This window comes from Erpetoichthys calabaricus, chromosome 13, assembly GCF_900747795.2.
Source record: "Erpetoichthys calabaricus chromosome 13, fErpCal1.3, whole genome shotgun sequence".
In the NCBI taxonomy this organism is placed as follows: Eukaryota; Metazoa; Chordata; class Cladistia; order Polypteriformes; family Polypteridae; genus Erpetoichthys; species Erpetoichthys calabaricus.
The window spans coordinates 75,727,478-75,749,199 of record NC_041406.2 but is presented as its reverse complement, the minus strand read 5'-3'; the positions used below and the strand labels follow the sequence as shown (position 1 = coordinate 75,749,199).

Below are 21,722 nucleotides of genomic sequence, written 5' to 3'. Positions count from 1 at the left end.
TATAGCTCAAACTAGCATCACTCCATACTTAGAATAATAGCAAAGAAGTGATAGATTTTATTAGTATGATGTGTGTTTATTTTCAAAATGAGACACATAAAAGGAAGACGTGCTTACTCATGCCTCAGTGCTTACTCATGCCTCAATTCTTGCTCCGACGATGTTAGTTTCTATTTCTTGCCAATGAGCCTTTGTTCCAGTTGCAATCCAATGACTACAGATGAAAATGGCCACTGTGTTTGTGCACACCTGAGCCTAAATTAACCAATTATTGGCCAGTACTCCCAGGCAGTTTTTGCTGGTTGCTTTAAAACATCATTATAACTCTTCATCCTTTACAGGAATATATGTTGTCAGCTAATGATATGCACTGGAGGTTTTAGTTTACTGCCTGTGATTCCTGGCCTCGTTATTAAAAGGCTATTATAGGTCCCTTTTTTCTTTTTTTTTTTAAATATTGTTAAATGAACCGTTTTCAGAAAATCATCACATGCACAACAGAGAAATGTGCTTAGATGACTTCAAGCATTTGAACTGAATAGCTACCTCTGCCTTCTTTAATTGGTCAGAATTCTTGCTTAGTAATAGCTCAATCATTTGCTAGCATGGTATCAGAGATAGTGCCCTTTCCAGTGCTCTAAGAAATAATCTTCACACACCTTTAAACAAAAGTACTTCTTGACATGTAACTGCAATTATGGCTTATTTCTCTCTTTTGAAGTGTGTTTCTGTCCCCCTCTCTACCTTTGCTCAGCACAGATTAAGTACAGCTTCTAGTCTATATGCTGCCATTTGTTGATCTTAATGTTGTTGTTCTCTTGTTAAACCCACTCACATCTTATTTGTTCAATATCCTATGACTCATGTACTGTTAGTAAAGGCCTGGAGGCATCTAACTTTTTACTTTCTTTTTTTTTTTCTTCTTTACCCTTTAAATTTTTACATCTGCTGTATCATGCATGAAGACAAGGCGTAGTAAGCCTCTGATGGACCATACTGGTACACAGAGGTACTCGTACACATTTTGTGTAGTTCTCCATTACCTAAAGCAAAATTTATTTGGAATGAATTGTTATTCATGGTTTTTGACAGTGCTTTTTTTTTACCCAAATAAGCGTACAGATTGTCTAAATCTTTTTTGTAGGCTATCTTTTCTCTTATCTAGAATTATTTTAGAAGCTTATTTTTGATTATTTCCTATGATTATTATTGTTATTATTGATGATTTAAAGTTTCTTGCACCCCTTTATCACAAAATTTAACATGGTGTATAACAAAGTTTAATGGATGTTGAGTGACGGCAGTCAAATAATTAAAGTATTTTTTATTGTAGTGAAAAGCCATAATGCCCTTGCACGCAACATAAAAATATCCTTTTGCCATGAAGACTTTGAGATGAAGAAACTTTTGTTCAACTTTCTAGTTATTATGGCGAAAGATCTGTCAGCTATTCAGGTTAGTCTTTGAAAGTATTGTTTCAGAAACGTTGTGTAGCACTGGTACTGTAATATCCCCTCAATTTCACTATACTCTGCACATATCAGAGTAAACTTAAACTTGAACATCATCTTATCCATACCAGTGTATTTTAATGTAAGGAACTGTTGTAATAGCTATGTTATTGTGTGAAGCTATAGCGGAGATTAATATCTCATTAACTTGTAAGGAGAGTAATATTATTTCGCTGAGTAAGCGGAAGTAGTGACCCTAATAAATAGCTTAATTGTCGTGTATTCTTTTAATTACTGAGCAAAAATATCTTTATTGATAATTAGCTCCTCAGTATCTCTTTCTACTTCTTATGCAAAAATGCTTCCATGTGCTTCTTGCACATAATGGCTTGCTACTGCTGGCAGATGACACTTGGCTATTATTGTGGTATTTTGTAATAGGTGGGATACAATGTAGTAGTAGTGAGATGTAGTAATTAATGTGCTGCTTCACAACTTCAGGTATCTGGATTTATTTGAAAAGAGAGGCGTTTGCATGTTCCCTCTTTGCCTGTCTGCATGTTTTCCAAGTAACTCACTTTTCTCCCACATCGCAAAGACTTACAGTACATGTTAGATGTATTACAAATTTATGTGCTGGCATCTTGTAGGACAAAGTTACATTTGCCCGTTTTGTCAGGGTTTCAGTGGCCATGGGCTCACCTGTTAGGAGAGAGTGTAAGTATGTGCATGAGAGTGCAGAGTGCTGGAGTGTAATCTCCTCCTGTCTTGTGCCCTTTGCTGCTCTGACACTGTGCGGCCCTGCAGTGACATAACTAAATTAAGAAAACAGCTTAATAAACTTCAACAAGGCAACACTTTGATGTTGTACTATTTGGTGAACAGGCACTCAGTGAGTTTGTTAGCAGGTCATTTTATTATTGTATTTATTGTATATAAATAATATTTTCAAAAATTAGTCCATTTAACAATACTATGGCTCTAAATGCCCCTCCTTGTCTTTGCTTTTCTCTGTACATAGGTCATTCTGTCATGTTCTGAGTATCTTATGCATGTCCTTCTAATCTGTCTTGTTTTGTTGTTTGTGTTTCAACATTAAAAAAGTGATGTGACTTGTAGCTCAAATAAATCCTTCTCCTATAGTGTCATATCAAGTTTTCATATTCTTGGTATAAGTTTATTTGAATATAAATGCAAGGTAAATCTAAGTGTAATTATGTACGTACAGCAAAATAATTATTTCAGCACAACAGTTTAAAGTCTAATTAACAGCAATGTTTTAATTGTTGATTATATTTACTGCATTCTACAACCTACTGGTGTAAATGTTATTGGAAGAACAATAGTTCTGATCATGTGTTTTGGATAAAATCCATCCTTTATCTTTCTGGCATATTTTTTTAATGACTGGTTTTTGATTAATGAGAGCTGGTTTAAATATATGCGTTAGTATCACTTAGGACAAAGTTAACATTTGTCAGGGTTTTGGAGGCACACCAGGCCTGTTCCTATTAAGATTGTATCTACAAGCTAAACAGTTTTCACTCTGATGGACAAAATACTGCACCTGCTATATTAGCAGGCACTGGTTTTGTAACTGGAAGGGATCTTTGTCCAGTCACCTGAGGCTATACCTTTGGTTCAAACCATACACATGCATCTCTTCTCATTGGGATAAGAAAGTTAGTACTTTCTTTTTGTCTTTAAAGAAATCTCCATATATAGCCTTGGAGATGGATATCCTGAACTGCACCATTGGTTAAAACAATACACATGCATCTCTTCACATGGGTCAAGAAAGCGCTTTCTTAGGGGCTCCAGAGAAATCTCCATATACTATAGCCTTGGAGTTAGGTGCCCAGAACTAAGTTTAAGATCCAATCCTTCAGGCTTTAGCTCTGTGCCGACGGTTGAGCCCAGGTAAGACTTACGATGAGAACATTGGTAACTAAACTCTTGTGCCAAAATGTGTTAATTCTTTTCCCTGTAAATTGGCAGAAAACACAGCAAAGAGCCTAACAGTGATCTAAGCAAGAACACACCACACCACAGACAAAGGACCACATGGCAAAGAAAACAAGTTCACTCCATCACAAGAAAAGTTCTTCTGTGGAATCCACAGCAATGACACACATTTCCATATAGCATCAAGTATCATTCTTAAAAGCTTAGTATCATAAATGTTTACTTGTGCCAAAATAAATTCAAACTCCAAGTAGCTAATACACAGCCAGCTAAGAACCTGCTTTCTCTTGCTTCATTGTTAGTGGGTAACAATATAATGATTAACTATGCTAGATAAATGTATTACTTTTACAAGTTTTCAACTAAATTGGATGCAAAAAGGCTTGTATCACAGCCTGTTTTTAGCCCTCTTGCACTCCTCCTTTAAAATTAGAGCAAGGGTCAGCTAGTGATGTCACTGTAAAATTCCAAAAACAAAAAGCTGAACAAAAAAGCTTGTAAACCTAGGAAAATCCAGAAAACTCTAAACAAACAAAAATGAGCCTACGTAGCCGTGCAGTTCACCGTAAAAGCGAATCCGAAAAGATCGTGGTCATACTCTAAGCACCTGCCATTGATGGGAACATTTTAAATGCGCAGGGCACAGTATTACTTGGCCACTAACCTGGACATGACCCTGCCTGACTGCTGTGTCTGTGTATAGAAGAGTGGCAGATCCCGCTACAATAAATAACCGCGTTGTTCCTGTTTCAAGCTGAATAAAGATGGTGTCGCTAAAGTATTGAGACTCGGCTTCGTGTTTTGGGGTGCAAGACGGGGACTCACACATCACAGCACACACATGGTCACAGTGCTGTAGTAAATAGTATACGCTCTTACGGATGTTGACTATATGAGTGAGGCATGCCGACTGACGATTGCACAAAATCCCGCAGTGAGAGAGAGAAGAACCATAAGCTCAGTTGTGATCATGTGATGCTGTGCAGACAAAGTGTATACGGACTACTCGTATTGCAAGACCTCACTCGTTTATCAAGTTAAAATTTATTAAAAATTTTAGCTCGTCTTGCAAAACACTCACAAACCAAGTTACACGCAATCCAAGGTTCCACTGTACATGAAAAATGAGAGCCAACTCCTGCTGAAGCTTAATCATCACTTCATTGAGTGAAGAACAAGCACGTTTTAACCAAACATATACAGACACAGACAGTCAAGGTAAAGTGAGACTTCTTGTACGTGCACAAGCTGCCTTGTTCTGTTATTTTCTATCAGCTGTGCTATTTGGAGGGCATGTGAATATGCAGTATTATACTGTCATTGTACAGTATATCTTTTCACTGTAAGTAGTTTGCACTGTTCAGACATACATGTTACCTTCTGTAGGTATTGGCTTCAAAAGCTTTGTTGCGAAAAACTGAGATTTGGAACTTTGTGTTATTTGTGCATCTTTATTTTGTAAAGATTTTATTTATTTTTACTCATTTTTTATTTTATTATTTGGAAATAGCAGAATTTGCACATTATTTTATATTTTTGTCTATCTTATTACAACATTTCTAAAAAATAATTCATTTATTATGATCAAACAGTTACTCAGTACTTAAGTAGTCTTTTCACCAAATACTTTTTTTACTCTTACTTGAGTAATTTTATGGATGACTACTTTTTACTTCTACTTGAGTAATATTATTTTGAAGTAATGCTACTCTTACTTGAGTACAATTTTTGGCTACTCTACCCACCTCTGATGAGCAGTGTAAGAAGGATGCTATATAGCACCTGACCCAACACAAATTGGACACGGGAGGCACGTGTAAAATAAATAAACTATTTATTTTCTTCCCCTGTGGGCACACATCTGCCCCATGTCCCACAGCCAATACACAGTACTTAAACAAAACACCACAAGTCCACACACTTTTTCTTCCACTACCAATCCTCCCTGGCAACCTTGTCCACCTCCACCCGACTCTGGCTCCTGGCCCCTTTTATAGTTCACCAGGAAGTGCTCCAGGTGCTTGATTGCCATGTTCCAGCTGGTGAATACGTTGTCCATAGGGGCTCAGGAGTCCCAAACACAGCACCCCCTGGCGGTGCCTGCGGGACCCAATAGGGCTGCACCCAACTCCAATTCCCATGGAGCCCTGTGGGAAACCGATGCACTGCTCCAACCCAGGGGGGCGGCCATCTAGTGTCCAGGGGGAGGTGTTGCATTGTCCAGGGCTGCTCCCCCTGAATATAGTGTCCAGGGGCATCCCGGCTGGGCATGGACCCCGGCCGCCTGCCACAGCAGTTACCATGTTTCCTAAATGTGAGTCTAGGAGGAGACTAAAGAAAATAATATGAGAGCCTTACCAAAATGTTAATTAATTAATTAATTTCTGGCACTGCCAAAAGCAAAATGCATAATTAATTTACTGATTCACATCAATCAGTTCAGGTCTCTTCTATCCCATGTTGCTACAGTCAGCATAAAGGTTTTTTATATGTGATTTTTATATATGCAACATGTACTAGCTCCTTACAACAATGAAAAAGAGTTGGAAAATATATATAATGAATAATGTACCAATGTTTAAGCAGATACTGTTTTCAGTAGCATTTACTATGTTCACCCTGTTGCCATTTTTGTAATATTATACAGTAATAATGAAGGAATGGCACAACTGAAAAATGTTTAATTTAAAGAAGGAAAAAGCACATTTTTATATTTATTGTTGAACCAGAAACTCTTCTTCTATTTTTTGTCTTAATTTGACACAAAACTAATATGTTTTTTTTAAATCTTATATAACCCAATTTATCCTATGTAACTTGTCATAACTGTACATTTTTCTAATGTGCCTTCTCTGTTACTATTGTTATTTTTCATTTTTTAAAACTGCCTTGAACAGCTACTCAAAATTTGGTACATGTGTGAATCTCTTAAAAATACCAATTACCAGTAACTATTTGATATATCCAGGTGTATGTGACACTTTTCTGTTTAATTAGGAGCCTTTTCACAATAGTCCTACAGTTATCATGTGAATTTAGCAATCTACCATTTAGTCATACCCATAGATCATTGGAGATGACAATGTAATTACCAAGCCTAAAAGGCCAGTCATCATGAGACCTTTTAGTGGCTTATCATGGGGCAAACACTAGCTACCCTGCAGGTCTTTGGGATGTATGAGGAACTCAGATTACCTGTGAAATAACAGCATAAATTCATGCAGATTAGGCAGCTGTTGGGATCTAGTGCTAACTGTACTTTCACATGCTGCTCGCAAGATTTTTCTTTGAGTGTTTTTTTTTCTTTTCATTTTATATGATAGACTAAATTTACAGAAGGCGCTTCTAAAAATCTCAACCATCTATAAGTGGAATTACTGATTATCTGAGATTAGGGGCTCACATTTATATGAAGAGAAGATAAGCATTGAGTGTTCAAAAAGATTTAAACTGAAACAATAAAAGACCTTATTATTGTAAGGTATAATTTCTTTAAATGTAAGTTTTTTAACTCCAAAGCTACCACATCCAGCACAACATTCCTTTGCATACGTCAAATCTTTGCACTTCAGAGGCCTTAGGCCTTGTATGTTTTCTTACTGTATTATTATTCTGTTATTCTGTAACACCTGTACTAATCCTGATTCTACAATACTTTCTCTCAGGCTATTCACCAACACCACTGTACTATTCTTTTGTTCCTTAGTTTGTACACTCTTTTAGCTTTTAATTGTAACATAATTAAATGCTGTTGTTTTTACTGTCTATTTTGAAATGTATCCCTGTTTACTATGTAAAGCACCTTGTGATGGTGTACTCTGTGAATGACACTACATTAAGATTAAAGTTAATGTATTGTTTTATTTAGCCAAGTGTAATTCAGTGATTGATCACAAGAGCATCTCCTTCAGGTATGGCCCAGCTGCGAATGAGCACTGGACATTTGCAATAATTGTGTAACCTATGCTGCCCTCTTACAGTGATGCCATATTGATGCCTGTGCAAAACAGATTAATAATAGTGCTTTCTGTTCTTATGGAGGCAGAACTAGTCTCAAATTATATACTACACTTTCCCAAATTACCCATATTCATAACGTTTCTTTAGGTCTCTTATTGAAATGTAGCATCCCCCAGTTACACACATTTCATTTCTCTATTTTAAGAAGTATCTAGATGGGATAAAGGTGAAATTTATCTGTTGGCTGCATGAATAGCCATGTGGATTAAATGATCTCTTCTTTTTTTGTAAACCTCCTTATGTATGTATGTATGTTCAAAGTGTAATTATGGGTACTATTGCTCCTCATTTAGACAAAATTAAGGTATAGCCCTCCGGTTAATTCAGTGGTCTGAATTAATGGGGTCCTTTTCTCAAAGTAGGCTTTCTGTTAGCACTGAATTGGCAAATTACTAGTGCCAATGACACTGCTTTCAAAGTCCATGGTTGCTCTAAATAGCACACATACAGTACATACTGTACATACTCAGACCCATCATGGTCAAGGCAGGGCTCAGCATATTATTATTATCCCAACAACACTATTTGCTAGATGAGAAAGCAACAAAAGCATGTTTACGAAATAATTATTTTTTTGAATCTTTTTTCAAAAAATTCTTAATTGGAGGACAGATTTACCATTTAAGTACTGCATCTTTCTTGCCTAATTAGACATCTTTACTTGTGTTTCAACATCAAGTCCATAGATTCTAAATTTCTGTCTTTTCAGTATATTTTGCTAAGAAACCATAATTAAGGGATGTTGTTGATTTCAGTTCTTTTTGCTCTCATAGTATTAAGTCTCATAATCCATTTTATATATTCTCCTCACTTTCATCTTAATGGCAGTACAAGGAAGACACATCAGTGTGATTATCATTTTGTTTCACCTAAAAATTTTTGTTCATTTTATTTAAAAATCATAACATGAAAAAAAAAAAGTGTTACAGTCAAAATTAATATTTGTTCAGTGTTCACACATTGAGGGTTATGAGAAAGAGTACTCAATATTCAAGACATGTTTCAAAATATGGAATTTTTCTCAGCAAACAAAAGACATAGTGGTATAACCATTATACTACTTCATATAGCGACAGAAATTAGGATAGGTTTGTGTTTGTAGTATATATTTAACAACTAAACCTTCATATTTGCTGTAGTTCAATATTTTTAAACTGGGTAAAACAATATGTTTTAATTTGCCTTCTTTTTAAGGATATATGTGTAAGAATTTGCCTGATGCAGAGCAGTGAGTCCTTCATGCTTCTTGTTGACACTGGCATTGCAATATTGCATATTAGGGGCTTTGTAAAAGTACCTATTTGCACTCTCCTAATGTATTGGTGTTTTCAGTTTGACCTACCTTTTAAGGGTTTTTGATTTACAATTCTTGTCCCATACTTTTGCTCTTGATTTTTTGTAGTCTTGGGCTTAACTACTGTATATTTATAATATCACAGAGATAGGCTTAATTTTGTTAGCCTGTCTGTAATATTTTTATGTTACTACTGCTGTTACAATTCTTTTTATTTTTTCCTCTTTGGATCTGTTTGAATCTTATTTACTTCCTTTTTGGAAATTGTTATGTTGGGAATTCATTTTTACAGCTTTAAAAATTATTTGGGGTGTATTTAGTTGTGTATATACCGCTTTGCCATGATTGTTTATCGTGGATGCTGTCATTAAGTGTTCAATATTGTTTATGATTGCTATGGTTTTATTTCCCAGAGATGACCAGGACAGCACATAATGTGATGTGATCAACGTAACGGATTAAAAAGTCAGCACTGTGCACTTCCTGCTTAATCAAGATTGTGTATAATTCAAACAAAAAATATTTTTGTTGGATTTTTCTTGAAAGTTTTTGACCACTTGCTAGTTTTCTTGACATTTTAGATTTTGTGATTAGTGTTTTGGATTTATTTGAAAGATGCACTGACTCTCTGGTAAAGACCTTACCATTCTTTTCACTTCTATCCTCTGGTTGCTAATATTCTGATATCATACTTCCTCCTAATGGTGGCATATCAGTGAATGTGATCTACTTTAAAATGTTATTTGGTAATAACACTAATACTAGCACACTTTTTTAGTAACTTTTAGTTTTACAAGAATATATTTAAAAAAATAATGCTATTTCCTTGGTGTTATTATAGTATATTTTTAGGTATATGCCAAAATACCCAAACATACATTAGTTAGAGCATAAAACATAATTTGTGGACACTTGTGTTTGTTGTGAACATCAGCTCAGTTTGTCTGTTGATAGTGGTGCTAGAATGATGTATTAGACCTGGAGTACCTGAATTATGACAGTTATGTGATAAAGCAAATAAAAGGAGACTATTTCCCTTTCTTTTTAAGTTTGGTGAATTGATTTTTACCAACCTCTGCCAATGCTCCGCTTCAGATTAATCTAGATATAGTGTGTTATTCAAGTCCTGCATCTCATTCTTTCTCTGTATATTTTCATCCAGCCCCACAGAATATTAAATCATGTCTCATGGACTACAGTGGGATTGCAGGTGTCTAACCCAGACCTACTTAGACAAGTTATGGAAACATTAACCTCAACTCAGGATATCACCAAGGGCTGGAAGGAGCACTATATGGAACTGCAAAAGCTGATGGCTGTACCATCTTTGGGGGCATTGGTGCAGGAAAGGATTGACTAGGGTTGGACTGAAAGCAGTAGATATCAATGTCCTCCGTTAACATGCCTCATCTCTGGTGGGCTCCAATTTAGAAAAGCAGGTCAAGCTGAATTGCAGATAGGTTAGAGCTTCACAGTGAACATTGTCTAGATCCTGAACTTGCCATCTTGTCTTTGTAGGTTCAAGTCCTTGTTGTGTATCTTAGCGTCTAACCATAATAATGAATAATCTTGACACCATATATTGTATATTTAGTTTTAATACAGTATGCCTCACAAAATCTACATTTATTCTGTGCATCATTATAGATATACCTATTATGCCTGTTCTGAAAAAATCAGGCATTATCTTTAAAATGACAGTTTGAAAAAAGATCAAGAGATAAATGGTCAAAGCCAAAGAGTGATCAAGTAACAGTGAACACTTGCACTGGTTAAGTCAAAAAGCACAGCGGCCAAAAATGAAAATAGGGGTGAAAGCCCTCTTTTAAACTCTCAGCAAGTCAAAAGCCAAAATAAATATGATTACATATTTGAGGAGCTCCTATCTCAATTGTAGGATACTGCATATACTGTACTGCCATGTTTTATTATCAAGCTGTGCAAGAAGCGTGATGTGACTTGTGGTAGTCACGGCAACAGTAAACAAATGGGAGCACCTATTAAATTCCAAACAAATGGCCAAATTCATAGTACGGTAAAACATAAATAAACAATACTACAGTTTGAAACCATCCTGATAGAACTTTTTTGCTTGATACCGTTTCTTTAGCTTTCAAAGTAGAAGTCAGAGAGAATGTTTGATTTAAGTTCAAAATAAATCATTTTGTGAAGAGGACAGGTGAAGGTTAAATGTTTACCACAATTTCTGCCAGAGTAAATCTCTGTAAATATAATGTGCTGTAGTAGCTGAAAATTAAAATTGAATTTTTTTGTACTGGTGTTGAGAAGTTAGTATTTTAATGTCACCAGAAAAGATTTTATTTATCAAAATGAGTTCAGTCAAAATATATTCAACATAAATTGGAATTTCTTTCATGAACTGTTATTCTATTTGTGTTTTAAGTTGGGCCCTGGTAAAATGTTTAGATAGATAGATAGATAGATAGATAGATAGATAGATAGATAGATAGATAGATAGATAGATAGATAGATAGATAGATAGATACTTTATTAATCCCAGGGGGAAATTCACATATTCCAGCAGCAAAAATATTAAAGAGTAATAAAAAAAAAAAAAAAATGCAGATAAAAAAAACAGACAATAACTTGAATAATGTTCAACGTTTACCCCCTCTGGTGGAATTGAAGAGTCGCATAGTTTGGGGGAGGAATGATCTTCTCAGTCTGTCAGTGGAGCAGGACAGTGACAGCAGTCTGTCACTGAAACTGCTCCTCTGTCTGGAGATGACACTGTTTAATGGATGTAGTGGATTCTCCATAATTGATAGGAGCCTGCTGAGTGCCCGTTGCTCTGCTACGGATGTCAGACCGTCCAGCTCTATGCCAACAATAGAGCCTGCCTTCCTCACCAGTTTGTCCATGCGTGAGGCATCCTTCTTCTTAATGCTGCCTCCCCAGCACACCACTGCGTAGAAGAGGGCACTCGCCACAACCATCTGATAGAACATCTGCAGCATCTTACTGCAGATGTTGAAGGATGCCAGTCTTCTAAGGAAGTACAGGCGGCTCTGTCCTTTCTTGCACAGAGAATCAGTATTGGCAGTCCAGTCTAATTTATCGTCCAGCTGCACTCCTAGGTATTTATAGGTCTGCACCCTCTGCACACAGTCACCTCTGATGATCACGGGGTCCATGAGGGGCCTGGGTCTCCTAAAATCCACCACCAGTTCCTTGGTTTTGCTGGTGTTCAGTTGTAGGTGGTTTAAGTCGCACCATTTAACAAAGTCTTTGATGAGGTTTCTATACTCCTCCTCCTGCCCACTCCTGATGCAGCCCACGATAGCAGTGTCGTCAGCAAACTTTTGCACGTGGCAGGACTCTGAGTTATATTGGAAATCCGATGTATATAGGCTGAATAGGACCGGAGAAAGTACAGTCCCCTGCGACGCTCCTGTGTTGCTGACCACAATGTCAGATCTGCAATTCCCGAGACGCACATACTGAGGTCTGTTTGTAAGATAGTCCACGATCCATGCCACCAGGTATGACTCTACTCCCATCTCTGTCAGCTTGTCCCTAAGGAGCAGAGGTTGGATGGTGTTGAAGGCGCTAGAGAAGTCTAGAAACATAATTCTTACAGCACCACTGCCTCTGTCCAAGTGGGAGAGGGATCGATGTAGCATATAGATGATGGCATCTTCCGCTCCCACCTTCTCCTGGTATGCGAACTGCAGAGGGTCGAGGGCGTGTTGGACCTGTGGCCTCAGGTGGTGAAGCAGCAGCCGCTCCATCGTCTTCATCACGTGATGTTAGAGCGACAGGCCGGAAGTCATTCAGCTCACCAGGATGTGATACCTTTGGGACTGGGGTGATGCAAGATGTTTTCCAAAGCCTCGGGACTTTCCCCTGTTCCAGGCTCAGGTTGAAAATGCGCTGTAGAGGACCCCCCAGCTCTGATGCACAGACCTTCAGCAGTCGTGGCGATACTCCATCTGGACCTGCTGCTTTGCTGGCACGAAGTTTCCTCAGCTCTCTGCTCACTTGCGCTGCTGTAATTGTGGGTGGGGATGTCTCTCCTATGTTGGTATCAGCAGAAGGATGTGTAGAGAGTGCAGTAATCCGAGGTGAGAGTGGGTTAGGGTGGTCAAACCTGTTAAAGAAGATGTTCATTTCGTTTGCTCTCTTCACGCCTCTCTCGATGGTGGCACCCTGCTTCGAGCTGCAGCCAGTGATGATCTTCATCCCATCCCACACTTCCTTCATGCTGTTGTTCTGCAACTTCTGCTCCAGCTTTCTCCTGTACTGCTCCTTCGCCGCCCTGAGCTGGACTCGGAGTTCCTTCTGCACGCGCTTGAGCTCATGCTGATCACCGTCTTTAAAGGCCCTTTTCTTCTGGTTCAAAAGGCCCTTGATGTCACTTGTAATCCATGGCTTGTTGTTAGCATAGCAGCGTACTGTTCTTACTGGAACTAAAGTGTCCATACAGAAGTTGATGTAGTCAGTAGTGCAGTCAACAACCTCCTCAATGTTCTCACTATGTGATCCCTGCAGGATATCCCAGTCTGTAGTTCCAAAACATTGTCTCAGAGTATTCTCAGCCTCCGGGGTCCACTTCCTGAATGATCGTTTGGTTACAGGTAGGACTCTCACTTTTGGTTTGTAGTGAGGCTGAAGCAGAACCAGGTTATGATCTCCTTTCCCAAGCGCAGGCAGCGGGGTGGCACTGTATGCGTCTTTAACGTTTGCATACAGTAAATCAATAGTCTTATTTCCCCGGGTGTTACAGTCCACATACTGGGAGAATGCAGGTAATGTTTTGTCCAGCGTCACATGTTTATTTCTAGTTACATCTACGTGTGAAACATTTCCAATGCTGAAGAGGAAGGAGTGATCTTTCTGCTTTTTCTATGAGTTAACAAAATGAGCATCTTTGTAATTTTATTTTTATTTCCTTAACATTAAAAATATTTGTTTATTTAAAGGATTTGAGTTTTAAAAATGAATTTCCTAAAAAAAAAAGTATTGTTTTAATGTAGACCTTCCAATTTGCATGCATTAGGCAGCTCCTGCATATACATTTTGTTTTTCTTGTCAAGTCTCCTGTAGGTTTTCTTCAACAATAAATATAAAAAATATTCCATTTCCCATACTCTCTGGTGATTGTCATCCATCCATCCATTTTCCAACCCGCCATATTCCTAACTACAGGGTCACGGGGGTCTGCTGGAGCCAATCCCAGCCAACACAGGGCACAAGGCAGGAACCAATCCCGGGCAGGGTGCCAACCCACCGCAGGACACACACAAACACACCCACACACCAAGCACACACTAGGGCCAATTTAGAATCGCCAATCCACCTAACCTGCATGTCTTTGGACTGTGGGAGGAAACCGGAGCGCCCGGAGGAAACCCACGCAGACACGGGGAGAACATGCAAACTCCACGCAGGGAGGACCCGGGAAGCGAACCCAGGTCCCCAGATCTCCCAACTGCGAGGCAGCAGCGCTACCCACTGCGCCACCGTGCCGCCCGTGATTCTCATTGTATATGCAAATACGTTTTTTTTTTTTTCCTCCTTGACCTATAGGACTGAAAACATGGACAGGCATGCCTGAGTGTGATCTTTTTTCATTTTGTTTTTGAGGGAACCTGCTGGCTGGATGTGACTATTGAGTGTTTCTATGTGCATTAGTCTGTGTATTAGCATGGAAGGCAGTTTCATTTATTTCAAAGTATCAGATATCTGCTGTGAGGGAGCATACTGTTCTACACTTAGTAAAGATTTATTGACAGGATAATTTCTGACCAAATTTCCTCCTAATTGTGCCATTTTTCTTCTTTGGAAATGTGATTATCCATTAGAAGAAATAAATCTTTTAATATATCTTTCCCTATTCAGATGTTTTAGTTTTAATTAATAGCAGTATTAGTATTTAATAACACCTCCTCCTGGGGATACATTACTTTGGAATCCAGAGATTATCCCAAAACCACTTAAATTAATTCTTCTACAACTCTGTTTTCATGTTAATTTTAGAATATTCATTTGTATTGTTTGTGTATACTGTAAGTATAGTGTATTTTAATTTTTGTATATAGTAATTTTAGATTTACTTCTTATGACTGTGGAACAACCTATTACTGTTGTAATTCATACTGGTATTTGTGTTAACTGTAATGAGTCTAAAATATGCGGCTTTGTTAAAACACAATTTAACTTCAAAGCTTTGTGTTTTGCTTATCTGTATGCCTACATTAAGTTGTAGTTCCAAGATTTTAACATAAATCTTTTGTCTTGTTTTATGATCATGTTTACTTTTAGGAAGATGCATCAATGACCATTAAGGGGTGGTTGAGAGTTTGTGAGAACTCCTTTGACTACTTTATTTCAACAAAAGTGCTTTTTCATGAAATAATCAAACCCTCCCCACAATTATACTTTCATTTCAGTGACATTTCAGTCTGTCTCTTGGTGCAGCCTACTGAAGCTGTTCATTAAAAAATGGAGGCCTCCCTGCTAACATTTCACAGAATGCTGCCAGCTCTAACTTAGTGGTGTTCCTCACCAGTCTTTTTTTTATCAACAGTTCATAAAGGTATTTTTAGAGGGATGGCGCATGCTACAGATACAACTGCTTCATCCATTTCCACTAATTAGGGCTGTGCTCGTGCAAGGAATTATAGGTCCACAGGAGAAATGTTGGGGTGCCTTCCTAGTCGTCCCTGTTTACTTCAGAGTTTTTGATTAACAAATGTAAACAAGAAGGGCACTCAAAGCCATGGTTTACAAACATAAAACAATGGTAGCCTCTCTGGGGCTCTCAAAATCATTTTGTTTCATTTGTTCTTTGCCTTGCTAGGGAGCTCAGTCTGTTAATTCATTTTTTTTTTTATCCCGCCAACACTTTCATCTTACAGTATCTCTAGGCTCCATTTAATTATCATTACACATTAATGCAATGATTTAATATCCAAAATGCATCAGTGCCCTTAAGGTTAGTAGGACTTTCTTATTAGTCTTTCAATAAAATGGAAATGATTGTATTACTTGTATACTTATAGCATTATTAATTAAAATATTTAAATACTTTTGTTTTTTAAACTTAATGTAAAATAGTTGGAGTATTACTACAAATAAGAAGCCATATATGTTATAAGATCATACTATACTAAAATATTAAAGTTGTAATAGTATTTATGCTATTTGCAACACTGTTTATACAGAACAACATATATAGAATATATACTTTAGGTTTATTATGATGGGTACAATTTTACAATGACATTCATACTTTCATGTCTCCTTTGGACAATTAGACATTACCAAGAAAGACACATAAGCAAACTCACAAAAAAGTTTTAATTTATTAACATTGTAAGACAAAATGTAAGAAAGCAAATAACAGCTTGTAGGTCCCAGGGAAACCAAAAAACAATCACTAACAAAGTGGGGTTTTTCAGTGTTTTCTGCAGCATTTTTAATCAAAAGATGTTTCTTGCTTTCCTCTCTCTCTTTATTTGTATTTATACAAATATTTGTATATATAATATCTCTCTATTATAAAAAAAAATCCTGAAGAGAAACGAGGCGTGATCTTCACGGCCACGGAGAGTCTCGCGGGGACCTTAAACATGAGACATTGTGCCAAGAGATTGACCCAGGACCGTCTCGCGATGATGTAGAACATGAGATTCTTGCAAGACACGCCCTTCTTACAATCAATATCAAATAAGAGCACAGGCTTTAAAACACTCGGTCGTGTAAACTAAGGCTTTGTGCACACACAGATCCAGGGTCTCAGCGCATAAGGACAATACGTTATAAATGAAACATTGACGACTAAAAAGAAGAGAGCAGCGCAGAGAAAAGAAACTCAAAAGCGTTGGAGAGAACAAAGAACAAAAAAAAAAAGAATAATCTAGATGCAAATTCAGAAAATAAGGAAAGTAATTATCAGCCCAGAACAAGTGGAATTGAAACAAAGCACGTCCAATCGGGCTCAGAATTAAAAGACAAAGAGTAAAAGACAAAGTAGAACTTCATAAAGACATTCAAAAATGTTGGCACTATACACATGCAGAGCAGGTTAGAGATTATGAAAGCAGTGGAATTCATCCATCCATCCATTTTCCAACTCGCTGAATCTGAACACAGGGTCACGGGGGTCTGCTGGAGCCAATCCCAGCCAACACAGGGCACAAGGCAGGAACCAATCCCGGACAGGGTGCCAACCCACCGCAGGCAGTGGAATTCGAAAGGCTCAAAAAAATGGAGAGATACAAATGCAGAAAAAGTTAAAGATTGTGAAAGCAGGAAAATTTGAAAGTATCAAAAAAAAAAGAAAGTAAAGATCGCAGTACAGTAGCGCAAACAAGCGGAAATTTTTACTCGGAAAAAAGGGAAAATAATCACCACGGACCAGGTGTCATTGAAGAAAATGCAGGACAAAGCGAGGAATGGAGATAGAATATATGGACATAGGTGATATGTCAGAAGTATGTAAATATTTTAAGGCTTTGAAGTTTAAGTCAGAGAATTAAAAAAATGGGGTTTTACCTCACATGCATTTATTGGTTACTTTACAAAAAAAATTATTAACTGCTGATGATGTAGATCGCTTTGTCTGTGCTGAAATTCCAAACAGAGAAACCTATCCAGAATTATGGTACAAAGTCTTTAAACACATGTCTCACGGACCTCATTTAAAAGACTCAGCATGTTGGGACTCGAAAGATTCCAAATATTGTTTTTAGCGAAGTTTTGAAATAAAAGTGAAACTAATGAAATAGCAACAATTCAAAGAAAAAAAAATCTTAAAAGTGTGTATCCAGAAAACCAAACACGGGGTTGGGCGAGCGAAACGAGCAGGCGAAGCCCCGTAGTAATTAATAAGAAAAACAACAAGACACGTGAGCAGGGTTGGTGCACCAAAGAGTGAACACCGTTTTACTGGCAGATGCTTTGCCAGAAAAAGAACAAGCTAGTGCCAGTGCACTAGCAATTAATATTAGTTAAAAACCAGTAATTCATTAACATTATATAAATAACTAAACAACTTTGAAATGAACTGATTTATTGTATGATAGATAGACATATATATTATATATATATATATATATATATCTGTTTTATTTATATATATATATATATATATATATATATATATATATAATATGTTATATTAAAAAAATCCTGCGACGGGACGAGACTTTTTTTTAAAGAGATTGTTTCAAGTCACGCAAGAAGAGATTTTTGCCAAGAGATTTTTTCAAGTCACGCCGTCCTCTCAACCATTTTCAAACAAGACCACAGTCCTCTCACCTCTCATTAATGTGAATGCTTTTGTCAGACACACTTCCTGCTCTCCCATCTCTTATAAATTTTTACGTTTTCCTCATTTTAAGTTGTTTATGAAAAGTCCACAGTTTCATCCTTTAATGAAGCTTTTCTGGGCAGTATTTTACAACATACAATCTATTCGATACATTTGTTGAAGTCCTTTTCTGGACAATAATTTTATACGTTCTAAATGACATGTCAACGACTAAGTGAAGAAGAAAAGGCTGTGCGTCGAAAAGAGGCCCAAAAGCATTGGAGAGAAAAGAATTCAAAAAAGAACAATAATAATCGAAGTGCAAATTCAGAAAATAAGGAAAGTATAATCAGCCTGGACCAATTGGTATTGAAAACCTAGCCGGTCCAAGTGGGGTCAGAAATAAAAGACAAAGAGTAGAAGACAAAGTAGAACATCGTAACGAAGTTCAAAAACTTTGGCCTGATACACATGCAGAGCAGGTTAGAGATTATGAAAGCAGCGGAATTTGAAAGTCTCATAAAACTGATAGTAAAGATAGCATTAGCACTAACAAACAGAAATTATTACTTGGTGAAATAACGGAACAGCGAACAGAGATTGAATATATGGACATACTGTAGGTAATATGACAGAAGTATATAGATATTGTTCGGCTATAAAGTTTAAGTCAGAGACTTGTAGATTGTCTAATTCATGTTTCCATCAGGGAAAAGTAGTGTTTCTTCCCAATGAAGAAGCATATCTGCGAGAATTAAATGATTTGTTGTTTGGTGAAAGTGAAATCCACAAACACTACAGGCAAAATATCCAAATCTACAATAATCTGTTTGCGTTCGGATCATTCAATACTCAAAATGCAGCTCTACACAAGTTCTGAACAATACCGTATGAGAATCTGTGGTCCTGCAACAATTAAAGCTACGACAAGTTTAATTTCGAAGAAACCACAATTCGGTCAGGTGTATATTTATGATCATGTAGAAGCGATGCAACATAGGATCGAAAGAGTTAAGCTATCGGACATATTAGAAATCATACAGTCAATAATGGATACAAATCCATCCATCCAAAAGTATCGCACTTTACACGAAATTTATCTGCAAAACACGGACACAGAAGTTTTCTTGGACTTCTATATGAATCCGAAAGATCACGGTCGCATTTATAATATACCAACATGTGACGAATTGTCAGCGATAATAGTTTAGAAAAATGCAGATATCAAAGACAGAGTTGATATTCGTGTTTATCCAAAAGCAAAGCACAATTCGTCATTTCTGTCTAATAAATCACCTCATTCCGATCCTTTACTCTTTCCTTTGCTTTTCCCTGATGGCGAAACAGGATGGTTGTATAATATGAAACACACAAATTCGGATAAACGAATAACGCCCACATAATGTTTCAGCTCAAAATTAGCGATTCGTCCCAATGTATTTAACCCACTTCTGTCATCTCAAAGTCTATCGCAGTATTACATTATTAATGCATATCTAAAAGTCGAAGCTAATTGTCTCTTCTTTATTAAATCGAATCAAGCAAAACTTAGAACGGTACATATGCAAGGTCTCATTGATCACATTCAAAATTCAAATATCAATAGTTCCGACAAATTCAAAATAGGTAAAGCAGTAATATTACCATCATCATATCAAGGTAGTCCAAGAGCATTGCAACAGTTATATCTTGATGCATTGGCAATATCCTCAACTATCGGTCAGCCAGATTTATTTATTACAATGACTTGCAATCCACATTGGCCACAAATTCGTCGATTCTTGAGAACAATGCCACCGGCTACAACTGCTCTGGATATTCCGACTTTAGTAAATAGATTGTTTTATCAGAAAGTCTTAGTTATATTGAAGCGGCACTAGCAGCTGGATTATGTAAATCGGATGACTATATGTTCGAAATGATGTCTGATCCCACTTTTGTAATGATATCTGACATATTAAGACACTTCTTCATGTACTTAATTATGACGGGTGAAGTTGATGCTTTACAATTATGGGAAGCGTTCAAAGGACCTTTATCCAAAAATTCTAATGAACAAACGGCTCTTTTGATCATCAAAGAATTGTTAGAAGCAGAAGATATAAAGATGTAGCAATTTGAACTTCCGGAAGAAATTGACGAATCAGAGGTAGAGAAAGAGATAACAGCAGACGAAGATTTAACTGTGGAAAATTATATCGGGAAATGTACTCACAATTAAACGATGATCAAAGAGCAGTTTTCAACACAATTCAAAAATGTCTTTTTGGCGAATTTCGGCAGAGGTTATTCTTCATAGATCGATAATGTGTTTAGTCCATTATTTCAAACACTTATGCAAAAACATTGCATCTATGGGGTCGACAGGTACAGCAGCAGTTCTTCTTCCATATGGTAAAACGGCTCACAAAACTTTTAACTTACCTTTAAATATCACGGATGAAAATGTTACATTGAAATGGAAAAAGAAAATGAAACAAGAAATGCAAAAGTCTGAAATATTTATTTGGGATGAAGCATCAATGATCCCACAAACAGTATTAAATGTAATTGACAAAACGTTTCACGGCGCTTTTGGCTCCGAACAACCGTTTGCGGGTAAAACCTTTATACTGAGAGGCGACTTTCTTCACGTTCTACCAGTACTCAAGAAAGGAGGCTGAAGGCAGATTTACAATGCAAACCTAAAGATTGGGCCTTTATGGTCTTTGTTCCAACAATTCAAATTACAAAAGAATATGTGAGCAGATCAAGATTTGGTTGATTTCGCTATCTGGCTACTATCTGACATTGGCAGCTTTAAAATTCAAAATCTCTTAATAAAAGAAGACTTATTATGTAAAAATAAATTATCCCGAAGGGTTATTAACAGAAGAAATGAGTACACAGGCAATCCTAGTAGTGAGAAACGATGAAGTCAAATGAATTAACGCAAAGATTGTCGATCAGTTACATGGCAAATTGATTAAATGCGTATCAACAGACTATGCTGAAGCAGTTGGTGATGAAAACATCAACTTTACAGAATAAAAAACAGAATGTCTACAAGTGTTAACACCATTGGTCTTCCACAGGATGAATTACTGTTGAAAGAACGATGTATTGTAATGTTATTGCGTAATTTAGGTATAAATGATGGGCTATGCAATGGGACAAAATTAGTTGTATTAAAAATTGGTCGAACAATTCTAACATGCCAAAATTTAACAGCCGACAAGAAAGGTAATGTAGTACATATTCCGTGAATAACATTAGACAGCAAAGGAGATCTTGATGTGCCATTCATATTAAAACGTTTACAGTTTCCTGTTAGAATAGCTTTTGCTATGACAATTAACAAATCACAGGGGCAAGCATTCCATAATGTCAGTTTATTTATTAGAGAGAAAGAAACGAAATTCACTCACGGGCAGTTATACGTTGCGTTGTCACGATGTAAGTCCAAACACGGAATCAAAATTCAATGCGATATTGAAGAAAAGTTAACTCCAAATATTGTATTTACTGAAGTTTTAAAGTAAAAATGAAATTTTAAAAAGTATTTGCGTATTAATATCAAAGACAAACGGAACAAAAACGTATAACGCAACGAATAACTATAACACAACATGAAACATAATTTTCTTTCAATTTATTTCATTTTACTATTTTTAACTATGGTTGATTACTCACTGAAATGTAAAATAGTTAGTTCTATAATACATATGTAACAGTT

General features: G+C 36.8%; 1 protein-coding gene across 1 annotated transcript in view; it reads left to right on the top strand.

Moving 5' to 3' along the window:
• LOC114663422 (cilia- and flagella-associated protein 69-like) overlaps nt 1-21,722 on the top strand; it is a 95,482-nt gene that overhangs the window by 19,547 nt on the left and 54,213 nt on the right. Inside the window, 1 exon segment of the mRNA XM_028817145.2 lies at nt 1,334-1,455. Within this exon segment, the coding sequence (XP_028672978.2) occupies nt 1,334-1,455 (122 nt within the window).